This window comes from Dryas octopetala, chromosome 2, assembly GCF_963921425.1.
Source record: "Dryas octopetala chromosome 2, drDryOcto1.1, whole genome shotgun sequence".
Lineage (NCBI taxonomy): Eukaryota > Viridiplantae > Streptophyta > Magnoliopsida > Rosales > Rosaceae > Dryas > Dryas octopetala.
Window position 1 is genome coordinate 25263956 of NC_141367.1, and position 13097 is coordinate 25277052.

The 13097-nt window shown below is 36.5% G+C and overlaps 1 protein-coding gene across 1 annotated transcript; it reads right to left on the reverse strand.

The window, feature by feature from the left end:
- Positions 1-6418: 6418 nt before the first annotated feature.
- LOC147294646 (uncharacterized) lies at positions 6419-8702 on the reverse strand. Its single transcript, XM_086232450.1, has one exon. It carries the CDS (start codon positions 8567-8569, stop codon positions 6686-6688), a length of 1884 nt encoding a protein of 627 aa, XP_086088576.1. The 5' UTR covers positions 8570-8702; the 3' UTR covers positions 6419-6685.
- Positions 8703-13097: the final 4395 nt, after the last annotated feature.

Consider the following 13097-nt stretch of genomic DNA (forward strand, 5'->3'; position numbering starts at 1 on the left):
TTTTTTTATCAATATGAACATAAAAAGAAATATTGGGTGGCGAAACAATAGATTATTTGGGAAATAAAATCAATAATGGTAAGAAGAGATATTCAATAGTGTTAGGGAGATCACATTTGTTATCACAGGCATTATTTTTCTAATAGATTTACTAGTATTGATGTGTCTTATTTCTATTAAAAAAGTGATACACATTATAATACTAAAATATAGTATTTCTAATATTATTCACGAGAGAGATATTATGCATCCAGTAATAGCAATTAGCAAATAACGTGAATTGAATGGAAGGAGCACGTGACCGAAATTCCCTGGAGAGTCTTAATCACGTGTTGAATTTTATGGTCACTTTCACTTATTTTATGAGACAGAGACCGGCAAAAGTCGTCGACTCCTCCTCCACGATAAAGTTACCACCTCTGGATTCCCCCCAAAACCAAAACATTCATATATCATATGATCGACTTGAGATTTGATGATTGACTAAGCCCTTAACCCCAACAATTTATTTTTTATTTTTTGTTCTTTAAAAGAATAAAAAAATAATAAGACGAAGAAAGCAAGTAGCAAGATTTAAACAACATTGACCGAAAAAACATTTAAACAGCGTGAGTGAGTGAAGTCACGGGGTGGTCCCCAGGACTTTGGCCGTAGATACAGGGTCAAGTCAAGTGTGAACTGTGGAAGTTAAGTGGGTGAGGTTTATGAGTTTATGGTGTGAAAAGTGTGAGAGTGTGAAGTGGGGCCTCCTTTTGTTACTTTATATCGCAGCTCACGCAACAGCTGGTAGTGCTGCCATGACTACTTGGTAGGTACTACTGGTGTCGGTCTGTCAGGTCTTCAGCCATCGCAGTTGCTAGTTTTCTACCAAGCAATGCAATTTTAACGTGTTTAAATTCAATCTTCATTATTTTCATGTGAATAGTTAATATTCACCGAAATGGATTCCAATCCCTTTTGGCTTATTTGCTTCTTTAGGGAAACTCTTATCCCTTCTCTCTCAAGAATCAACTAGGTATAAATTTGCAATTAATTTTACCTTATGTATTAAAGCCTTGGAAAAGGTTTTAATTGCAATTCAACAATTTGTTATAGGGAGATTTAGAGTATAGTTTATTTTATGAATTCTTCTTAAATTAAAATCGGTAGTAATTTTTAATCAAATTTTTTTATTTTTTATTTTTTGACGACTTTATGTTAGATTTTAATTGCAATTCAACAATTAGTTTTAAGGAGATTTAGTATATAGTCTATTTTATAAATTTTTGTTTAGACTAAAATCAGTAGTGATTTAAAATTTTTAATCAAGTTTTTTTTTTTTGACATGTTAGGTTTTAATTCCGAAATTTCTCTACAAAACCCACTCTAAACTCTAGGAGGGAAAATAGCTTTTAAATCGGATAATGACTTTATTATGAATTAAAATAATTTCTTATGAATTAAAAAACCTTTATTATGAATTTTAAAAAATTTCTTATAAATTAAAGAACTTTATTATGAATTAAAAGAACTTTCTTGTAAATTTTAAAACAGTCATAGTCTCCATCTAAAAATTATTTTTTAAAAGGACATCAGTCTAAATATCTCTTAATTTTATTACATGTATACCACCTCTTTAATAGAAATGAAACTCATCATTAATAAAAATGTCTCAACTTTATTAAAAAAATGTTACAATAAGATTTAAAAATGAGATCTCTAACATTATAAGCTTCTTTAATAAATAAATAAAAATTAATTCATACATTTAATAGAAATACACGAAAAAAACATGTTTTGGTGAAATAGGATCAAAGAATGGAGAAGTTCCTCCTCTCCTTCACGAGATGAGGCCAAGTATTGTTCATTGCAATTTACTTTTTGTAGGTCACGTCACATCTCATTTAATTATAGGGTGAGCTAACTCACTAAGTTTACCGCACACACATCCATGTTAAAAATTATAAATGAGTATTCTATATCAAAGGGATGAAATTTCGAAAATTTCGGCAAAATTTTGGTGAAATTTTCGTTTTTTCGAAATTTTATCACATAACCACGAAATTTCGGTAATATTTTAGCGAAATTTTTGAAATTTCGATAAGGTTTCACGTGCAATTTTGTAAAATGTCAGCGAAATTTTGCCCAAATTTCGACGAAATTTCGCGACTATGTCTCTGCCCTTCGGTCGTCCACATCACCTTGGCGTCGAGAAAGTCGTCTTCGATGGTCTGGCTGTTGGGGTCGAGCTTGAGGACGATCTCGTTGTGCTTTTTGCCGGTGATGAGGTGGGGGAGGAGGCGAGCGACGGCGCGAGGCTGGCTGAGGAAGGAGGGATGAGGCGAGCGGGCTGGCTGGGGAAGGAGGGAGGAGGCAAGCCGCAGGTGCGGGTGGCGCAAGGAGTGGGTTTTGGTCGCGAGAGGTGGGCGCAGATCACTGGGCGTCTGGGCAAGGAGGGAGAAGGAAAGGAAGAGTGGAAGAGTGGGCGTCTGGGCACTGGGGGAAAAAGAGGAAAAGGAAAGAAAAAAGGAGGAAGGTCACGGGGGAAGAAGAGGAAAAGGAAAAATAATAATAATAATAATAATAATAATAAGAGAAAAGAAAAAAAATAAGAGAAAAAAGGAAAGAATTTTTTTTTTTTTAAGGTAAATTGAGATTTAGAGTCTTTAGGCAATTGGAAAGAAAAAGAAAGGTTTGAGATTTTATTTGGGGTTTGATCTGGTCATTTTGGTGTTTCGTTTAGTTGTAACTTGTAAACATAAATTATGAAAAAGAAATTTATCCCCTTATCATGAAGTTTTATTTCCTTAATGTTTTGGTTTTCCAATTTTGATAATTTGTAAAATTGAAATTTTAGGTAAACAGTTGTCGCCGCTGCTGCCATCGGATTGGTTCTATTTTAACCCAATTCGACTTAATTTAACTATTGAAGACCATTTCCAAGTCCCTTTGAGTAAACTTGCTACTTTCCGTTGCCACATTGGTGATTTATTCGTGTAATTTTATTATATAATTATTAATTAGTGACCCATTTTTTTAACAGTATTTGTCTTCAGCGCGCATTATATTCACCTTATATCACATGAAACCTACTATATAATTTGGTTTCTTTAATGTTTTTTATCAATGTAGTAGATAATATGTTAAATAAGCATATGGTCAAATTTCATTCAAAATTTTCGTATTTTGATAATAATTTTCGTCGTTTTTGTCTAATTTTGTTGAAATCGAAATTTTAATCGAAATTTCCTCGAAAATTTCCTCGAAACCGAAATTTTACTCCTTGGCTATATCATTTAATATATTAATAGCCTTAATATATTATACTTTTATCATCAATAAAATTTACAGGTTCCAATTTAAATAAAAGAGTTACTATTTACACACCTTAAAAAAAAAAAAAAAACTTTATACTGATCTTTTTTTTTGCACACCCTTCCTAAATAAAAAAAAAAAAAAAAAACACACAAACACCCAATACTTACACGCCCCCTCTCCCCACCTCTCCTCTACCGTTCTACTTCTCTTGCCAGCTATCTTGACAGTATGCTCTCTCTCTCATGACGATTCTACTTTCTCTTGGGTTATGAATTTTATTAATTGGGAGAATTTATGATATTCTTTTTAGTTGCAAGATTGATTGTTGATTCAATTTTATTTCAAAGCTTTGTTTCGAGTGAATCCTATGTTGTTTATAGGTTAGCAATTGAATATATTTTTTTTTCTCGTATTTGTTTTCTAAATTTAGATTGGTTTATAGCTCAGGGTACTGGTCTTATGTTATAATTCATGCTGCAGAGAAACTTCTTGTGCTGCTCCGAGATGGTCGAAAGCTTGTGGGGATACTTCGATCTTTTGATTCGGGGGGGAGGTGGTCAAGGTGGGGGTGGGGGTAAGGGGAAGAAGAAGAAGAAAAAAAAAAAAAAAAAGATGAGGTGTGTTGGGTGAAGGAAAGAGAGAGAGAGAGAGTGTGTGTGTGTACCGGATGGGTTGTGTAGGTGAGGGGAGGAGAAAGAGAGGGAAAGAGGGGAGGGGTAAGGTGGTCTCTTTCTTTGGATCTTTTTTTCAAAAAAAGTGTGTAAATAACAACACTTATAAATAATTGTATAGATTGATTGTGTAACTGTGTGACAGTATTACATGTGAAATTGTTTGACAAATCATTGTTCAAAGTTTCTAGAAAATTGCAAAATCTTGATTTAGAATGTAGACTATTGATGGGACCATTTAACCCTCTTAGATGGGGCTGATGTGTGGCGAACCATTGATTTTTCTAACAAATTTTTTTAAAGAAATTCTAATTAGTATATCTAAGTCATAATTTGATGCATATGATTAAATTAGATTTGGATAAAATAAATGACTAAATTTTAAAAAAGAAGCTTCAAGAAAAATATAAGAAGAAGATGGACTAATCAAAAGAGAATCAATATTTCTCTCATCTTCTTCCTTAAACTTAGAAGACACCTTTTATGGTCTTCCTTAAATGCACATGAATCTAACCATTTGTTTTAGGGTTTTTTTTCATATTTAGTACCTGAACTTTGACCATTGTCTTAATGTGGTACCTAAACTTTTATTTGTCCCAATTGAGTACCTAAACTTTTATTTTGTGTCTAATAGGTACCAAAATGAATTTCTGTTAAAATTATCAACAAAAGTTAGGGGCAATATAGTCATTTCAAAAAATTTATATTTTATTTTTAATTTTTAATTTTTTTTGTTTGTTGTGTGTTTTTTTTTAATAATTTTAAACATATAAAGAAAATAATTAAAATATACTTTGACTATATTACCCTTAATTTTTATTGACAATTTTAACAAAAATTCATTTTGGTACCTATTAGACACAAAATAAAAGTTTAGGTACTCAATTGGAACAAATAAAAGTTTAGGTACCACATTAAGATAAGGGTCAAAGTTTAGGTACTAAATATGAAACAAACCCTTTGTTTTATCCAATTGAATTTCTTAGAGGCCTAAGGGTATATAATTGAATTTCTTCTTCTTCTTTTTCCCGGATGCTACATGTACTAATAAGGTTGTTGGGTACACTTGAAAGCCCATTTTTTTAGTTGCTTTAAAAATGGGCCATAAAATCCGATCAAGAATAAGGATTGGGGGGAGGGGACCAAGCATCTTGCTGTCTATTGTTTCGGCAAAGAAAGCTAGGCCCTTGTTAGTTGTTAGGCACCAAGCCCTGCAGGCCTGTATGATGGGCCATGACTAATAAATTGAAAACTTCCATTTACAAGTCTCATATCAAACATTTAGACTACTGCTGACCGCTTGAGGTGTTACTTGCAAGAAATTGAGGTTGAATGAATTACTTGCCTTGGCTCCATGCTCTTTTGGGTTTCGTTGCCTGCAGGGTGCAATTTATCCAATTTGCAAGAATTTGATCTCATTGAACCTTGAGCTGAGGATGAAAGATTTACAGTTCCAAACTGTGAAATTCATGAACAAAATGAATGGAGCTCCCCTCAGTGTCACTGAGAGCATAAATGATCATCAGAACCATGAAATTGAAAAACGCAGCAAACCAGTAAATGGATCCATGTTCCTTGGCCAGTATGGAAAACCTGGAATAGTACCAGTACAAATCATAATGCAACCATCCATTCAGAGACGAATGTGAGCATGCTCAAACAACTCTTCAAACATAATGCGAAAAGATGAACATACTTGTATAGTACGAGAATTCACAATAATTTTGAAATTTCCTTCTTTTAACAGATAATGTCAGAATGCAACATGTAAACAGAGATGTAAACCATTTTGCCAACATAAGATTGGCAAATCACTGGTGGAGTCATGTACCTAGTATAATTTCTTCATGATCTAAATGGGACAATCAGTTTTCACTGTTAAAACATATGGAACAGCTAGATACAGAGTAAAAATAAAAACAATTCACAGTGCAGATCAAAACAAATTTAAATATAATTCAACAAGAAGAAGAATCAAACAAATAAGCACAGAATTATAACTTAATCACAAGAATATACAATTAAACTCGCCCTACCTATTGAACAAGAAACATAGCCTTGATTGGGAATGTGATAGGTGGGCTTGACTAACACATCATTTATTGATAAAAACCCTGTATGGCTGTATGACAATTTTCAGAGGAGCTAATGCTGTAGCTACAAGCTACACCAGAACTAAACAAAAACACTGCAATTACCAAAACAGAAAAGGGAATATAACATGCATATTACTGGTCCAACAAATGCATAATCAATATCTAGCACTTATTGACAAAATAACATCAAAACTATGGCAAAGGATTTTGAAGCAGACCAAAATAACATCAAGCTTACCTATAATCCAAAATCTAAAAATAAATCCAGAATCACACCAAAGAGACTATAACATCTTTTCAAACAATTGACAAAAGCTATAATCAGAGAGATGGTGCTTAATCCTATGAAACAAAGGGGGCCTGATAGTACTGAGGAAGGGTGCAGGGGAGTGGCTTGAACAAGAAGGTTCCCATGGCTATGTAGAGATTATAAACCAACAGGATGACAGAGAGAAAAACAGTCACAATTGTTTTGAAAACTAGTTTAGTCCCATAAAAAGAAAAGATAAACAAAGGAAACAGAGCAGAGATTATATAGTTTCAGTTTTTATTTCACTTTTTCCTCCCACAACAAAATGGGAAAACATAGTGATGAACATGCAAAACTCATCGTCATCGTCATCAATCGATGACAAGCAGCTTCTGATACTCCTCCCCAGCTATGGCTAATTCCATGAAAGCGTCCGGTTGAATTTGGCCATGATTATCCAAGAAGAGCTTGAGCAGATTCTTGGAGAAGCCACTCAAGAGCGCCACCCCTGGTTGATTCCCCGGCACGGGGACAGACCTCGAGTGCCTCAGATTCCAAAACACCAACTGCGGCACCGCATCCCCATACCCATTCTCCTCAAACTTGTTCCGTATCACATCATAATCAGTATCCCAGCTATTCGCCGAAGCCTGATCGAACTCCATGTCACTCAGCACAAACAACCTCTTGATCATATTCTCCGCCTTTAACTTCCCCTTCACAGCCACTTTCAGAAGCAAATCAAACACCTTCTGGAAATCAGTGTTCATCCCCCAATCCATCTTCCTTATAAACTGGCACTTGGATTTCAGACTCTCACCCTCTATCAAATGCAGCTGGGGGTTCTCACTGAATGTGACGACCAGTCCCTTCCATGGCTCTTCACTCAGCTCAGACACCAACAGTCCCAAAGCCACCGCCACCTCCATCGGAATCCCCTCCATGCTTCCTGAGACATCACACACGGCCAAGCAGTTCTTCATTTTCCCCTGCTTCAAAAGGTCCTCCACCATTCTCTTCCACTGAAGCTCAGCCACTTCCTCACCATCTCCATCCTCCAAAGACCCTATAATCTCATGCGGAAGCAGAGCACCCGCCGCAATCTTCGCCTTGCCGGCTTTCACGTCCTCCAAATACTTCTTAAACCTCTCTTCGTCGTGCTTCAAGAAATGTTGTTTGTAAAGCTTCATAGCCACAGAGGCCACTCTGTTGTACGGAATGGCACCCCACTGGTTCGCACCGATGAAAACCTCCGGCAACTCCAACACCTTCCTCAGCGGCACCAACACCTCCTTCCTCAGCCGGTCTCGGACTCTGTACGCGTAATGGGGTTCCTCAAGGCCTTCGTACTCAAGGTACGATTCGCGCGGGAACACCTTCCTCGCAATGCTCTCGCAGAGCAGAGTGGCGCGATCGAACGACGAGTCGATTGACGGGCACCACTTGGCCGCCAGGGTTATCTTCTTCTTCTCATTCAACTTCAAATTCTCCATATCGGACTTCAAGCACTCCGCGAAAAGATCCGAAACCCGCTCGTGCAAGAACCGATATTCCGGGTCATGCTGGTACATCGTCACTGCCTTCTTGGCCATGGCGATCTTCTTCTCATTCCTCAACGCGCTCGCTTTCTCCTTCTCCTGTTTGGCCCACTCCATTGCTTTCTTTTGCTTTTCCTCGTCAGATACCTCATTGTTACTGGCCATCTTCTCCGCCCTCGTCCCGCCGCCGCCGCGCTTTCTCTTTCTCCACGCGGCCTTTTGCTTCCTCCTCACCTCCTCGCCTTCCAAAAGGCGGTACAGAAACTCCGGCAGGTCTTTGAAGTACCCGAACTCGGCGAAGGACGCGAGGTTGCAGGCGAGGGTTTTGGGGTGGTGCTTGTGGAGCCAAAACGCCGCCGTGTGGAAGCCTTCTTTATCAGACTTCCCTGTGCCACGTACGCCGCGGAGGTTGCAGATGAGCTTGAGGGTGGTGAGCGCGTCGCGTTCCCAGGCCTTGGGGAGCTGCTCCATCAAATAGTCGGCGGGCGTGTCCGGCACGACGTGGAAGAAGAGATCGAGGCAGGGGTTGCCGGAGGTGAGGTAGGTGGCGGAGTTGTTCTCGGTGAGGCCCATGGGGAGTCCGCCAATGCCCATCTCGTTGAAATTGGCGGCCATGAGGTCGACGAAAGGTTCGGCGGTGGGGGATTTGGGCTTCGATTCGGTTGGCGGAGTAGGCTTGCTGATCTCTGGAGGACCAAGAAGACTTGGAGGAGCCATTGATTGTTGTGAGCTCTGTGAAAATTGGGACTTAGGGATTTGGTTTGATTTGGAATTGGAGAGGAGAGGGTTTGCGAATTGCAAAGGATTTTGATGAAATAGTAAGAATTTAGAAAAACTGCCAATTTTATACCACTTCGTTACTGGGCGCCAAGTGTTTTTTTTTTGTATTCTTTATTTTATATTCGTTAGTTTCAATGTTTCATCCTTCACTGCACAGTCTGCACTACTCTTGTGAGTTGTGAGTTGTGACTTTGTGAGTCGACCGACTACATGTTTTTAATTTCCTGTGAATTTTTTATTTTTATTTGTAAATAAAACAAATTTCCTGTGAATTGTGATTGACTCGAACGACTTTTCTTTATAATTTTTCAATCTTTTTTAGTATGTTGCGGAAATTCTGAAATGTAGTCTGGACGCGACATTTTAGTGCTTGTATATATTTTTCTTTTTAGATTTGTCGAAATTTACAAAAGGAGATTTCCATGTGGAGTTTTGTACCAAAAAAATAAATATCCCCTTAGACAAAAAAAGAAAAAAGAAAAATATCCACGCCATTACTATTCTTTAGTGTTTGCTTCTTTATTTGAATTTAGAAATTTAAGAGTTATTTATTAATAAGCTACAATATATAATATTTTTTAGTCATAAATTTAATCTTTTAATCTATTTATTTTTAAGTCACAAAAAATATTTCTAAGCTACAATTAAAAAAAAATCAAGTATCTAGCATTTAATACTATTCAAACTCAAGCATACCCAAGTTTTAGTTTAATTTTTTTTTATTCTTTTGAGAGTACGTTTAAGGTTTATGGTATAATCTTTAGAATTTAGCAACAAAGCTCTAAAACCCTAAATATGAAATCATAAAACCTAAATTCTAAATGCTTAAACCTTAAAACAATACTACATCATTCAACAAAGTAATTCTACAAAATTATAAAGTATAACTCTATAAGAGTTATATTCTACATTTTACATACGGTGTCGGGAAAAAAGTTTAGTTTTAAGTTACTACTTGTGGCTTAAAAATAAAGAAGTCTGTTGACTTTAGGTACCAAATTTTAATATTATTTTATTTTAACTACTAAAATATTTATGTCATTTCACTTTAGATACTAAATTTCAGTTTTGATACCAACTTTAAAAAATATAGTTCTACCAAGCTCTGATTGTTTAATAGTCACAACTTTTTATTGACAATCAGTCACAACTTTTTATTGATTTGTTGTTTTTTCAGTGTTTGCAAGATTTAAACTTTAATGTTTAGTTTATAGGTTATAAGATTTCATCTTCTAAGTAGGGGTGGGCATTTTAACCGCACACCGCCAAAACCAGCCGAACTACACCGCCAAAAAACCGCGTTGACAAAAAAAAGTCAACACCGCCAAAAAAACCGAACCGCACCGGTTCTCTCCGGTTCAGGTTCTACACCTTATTTAACCGCACCGAACCGAACCGCACCGCATACTTGCAAAAAATATATTTTTTTATATTTTTATATATATATACACCATTTTATATATTTTTTTATATATATTTATACCATTATTATATACTTTTTATACACTTTTTGTACACATTTTTATACACTTTAGACCATACACCCTAATAAAATATTAGAATTAATATAAACGTAGCTATATTTTAGGGTTTAGACCCTAAAATATATTTTATATAACCCTATGACCTATTTTCTAGATATATAATATAATAATAAATTAATAATGTTTTAGCATATAATTTTAGTTATACCCATTACCCTATATAATAAAATTAGTATATTCTTTATATTCTATGTAAAAAAAATTAGTATATCATTTATAGTTTATACTCTATATACTAAAATTTTTAATTGTTTATAGTTCTAGGGTATAATATATAGTTATATACTATATAAGTGTATAGGGTATATGCCATATAAGGTGTAAGTCTTTTTGGTTAAGTTCATTGAATTAACTTGTAAATTTGTTTTTTTGTTGCCAAAACTTGTTAATTAGGATGGGTTTGCATCATTAAATAATTGGGCTTAGGCTTAAAAAAATAAATGTGAGGCCCAAAAGTGCTAATCTGAATAATAGTCCATTAGGCCCAGAACCGCGGTGAAGAACTGCACCGCACCGCACCTTGAATGGTCTGGTTTGGTTTGATTTTTTTATTTCTTTCACGGTTTTAAGCACCGAACCGCACCGTGTATTAATGTCCGGCGCAGTGCACGTTTCCGGGGGAAAAGTGAGTCGAACCGCACCGCGCCCACCCCTACTTCTAAGTCTAAATTAAAAGCACTAAACTCTTATAAACTATTAATTTTTATGAATTTCAAACAGTCACAACTATATAGCAAATTGATTTATGACCTAATCTAAAATGTTTTGCTCTAGGTTAGTACCTAAACTAAAAAAAATTAGTGTCTTACTGCTTTGCTGAAAACTATTAATATTTGGTATTTCATTCTAATTTTATAAAAAATAAATAAATCTTTTACATGAGTTTATGAGTAAAACTGTTTTAAACTTGAAATTTAATGGCATCAATGAATTTTCCACGCCAGGATTAGGAAAATTATCTTATCAGAAAAAGGAAAGATATCTTACCGCATGGAATTCTTATTACCTATTTTGAAACATTGATATAGATGATAAATTATTATGTATAACCAAGCCTTCGGGGTTAGCCCAAGTGGTGAAGGTAGGTGGGGTAAAGGTTAGGATTAGGATAGGTTCATCTAGAGTTTGATTCCTTCTTATGTAACTAAAAAATAAAATTATTATGTATAACCGATACACTAACAAATGGTATAACAACTTATGTATTATAATATTGGTGAACGTTAGTAATACCATACCCTACAAATATAAACATTTCGGTAAAAAAAACTTGGGACAGTATAATAAAATGGGCATGGAATGCCTCTCAAAATTGTTCGGCTTTTTTGGCTTTATTTTTCTCCGGCTTTCATCTTGAACACTATATCATGCTCGCATGAGCATACAAAATAACATAACGTCGTTAACGGTGTATATAGAAGAGAGAGTTTAAAAGTGCGTTTAAATGAGAAAGTTAATTTAAAAATGCTAAACAATTTCAAAATAACAGCATTTAATAATAAAATTTAGGGCAATTACACAAAAGTACCTCAACTAACCACCCTATATCACTTGAGTACCCCAATTAAAAAAAAGTTGCTCGTAGGTACCTCAATTACTGATTTTGCACATCCAGGTACCTCCGTCAACTTTTCCGTCAGGCCTGCCGTTATTTGTCTACGTGGCACACTAGAAACATGCCACGTGGATAACAAAAAAAAATAATAAAAAAATGAACTAATTATTTAAAAAAAATTAAAAAACTCAAAAAAATAAAAAATAAAAACAATAAAAATGGAGCACTTGCAGCACCCCTCCCTCCGCCCTCCGCCTCCCACCCCTCCCCGAGACCCACCCAACCCCAGCCACCCACCCCTCCGACCCCAGCCACCTTGCCGGCGACCCCAGCCACCACGCCAGCGACCCACCAGACGACCCACCCGACCCCTCTCATCTCTCTCTAACTCTCTCTCTCTCTCTCCCCGAAACCCCAGCCCCGAGCCCTCCTCCTTCCTCCTCCCGCGTCGGCCACCCAACTCAATGACCCACCCACCTCCCTCCCTTCTCCGAAGCTCCTCAGAAATCTGTTTGAATTACAATCATTAGTAGTTCTACAATTTACAAAGAATCATAAATTGAAAAAATTCAATTTTTTGAACCAAAACAATGAATGAAATATTATGTGTGGTTAGTATGACTGAACTTGCTTTCTCAGAACAGAAAGGAGCTCGTGGCCTGAGAAGGGAGGGAGGTGGGTGGGTCATTGAGTTGGGTGGCCGACGCGGGGGGAGAAGGAAGAAGGAGGGCTCGGGGCTGGAGTTTCGGGGAGAGAGAGAGAGAGTTAGAGAGAGATGAGAGGGGTCGGGTGGGTCGTCTGGTGGGTCGCCGGCGTGGTGGCTGGGGTCGCCGGCAAGGTGGCTGGGGTCGGAGGGGTGGGTGGCTGGGGTTGGGTGGGGTCTCGGGGAGGGGTGGGAGGCGGAGGGCGGAGGGAGGGGTGCTGCAAGTGCTCCATTTTTATTGTTTTTTATTGTTTTTATTTTTTATTTTTTTGAGTTTTTAATTTTTTAATTTTTTTTTTAAATAATTAGTTCATTTTTTTTATTATTTTTTGTTATCCACGTGGCATGTTTCTAGTGTGCCACGTAGACAAATAACGGCAGGCCTGACGGAAAAGTTGACGGAGGTACCTGGATGTGCAAAATCAGTAATTGAGGTACCTACGAGCAACTTTTTTTAATTGGGGTACTCAAGTGATATAGGGTGGTTAGTTGAGTTACTTTTGTGTAATTTGCCCTAAAATTTAAAGTCATGTAAGTTATAAAGTTTTTTTGTTTTGACTTAACTTATTAAGCATGATGAAATGTAAAAGCGATGACCAAAGTGTGTCACATATTTTTCTATTGATGATGCCAAGCAGGAAAGTTTTCTCCTCAAAAACTGAA

What these genes read in the sequence shown, in the direction of transcription:
- LOC147294646 (XM_086232450.1), bottom strand. Translation starts at nt 8,569, where the DNA reads ATGGCTCCTCCAAGTCTTCTTGGTCCTCCAGAGATCAGCAAGCCTACT.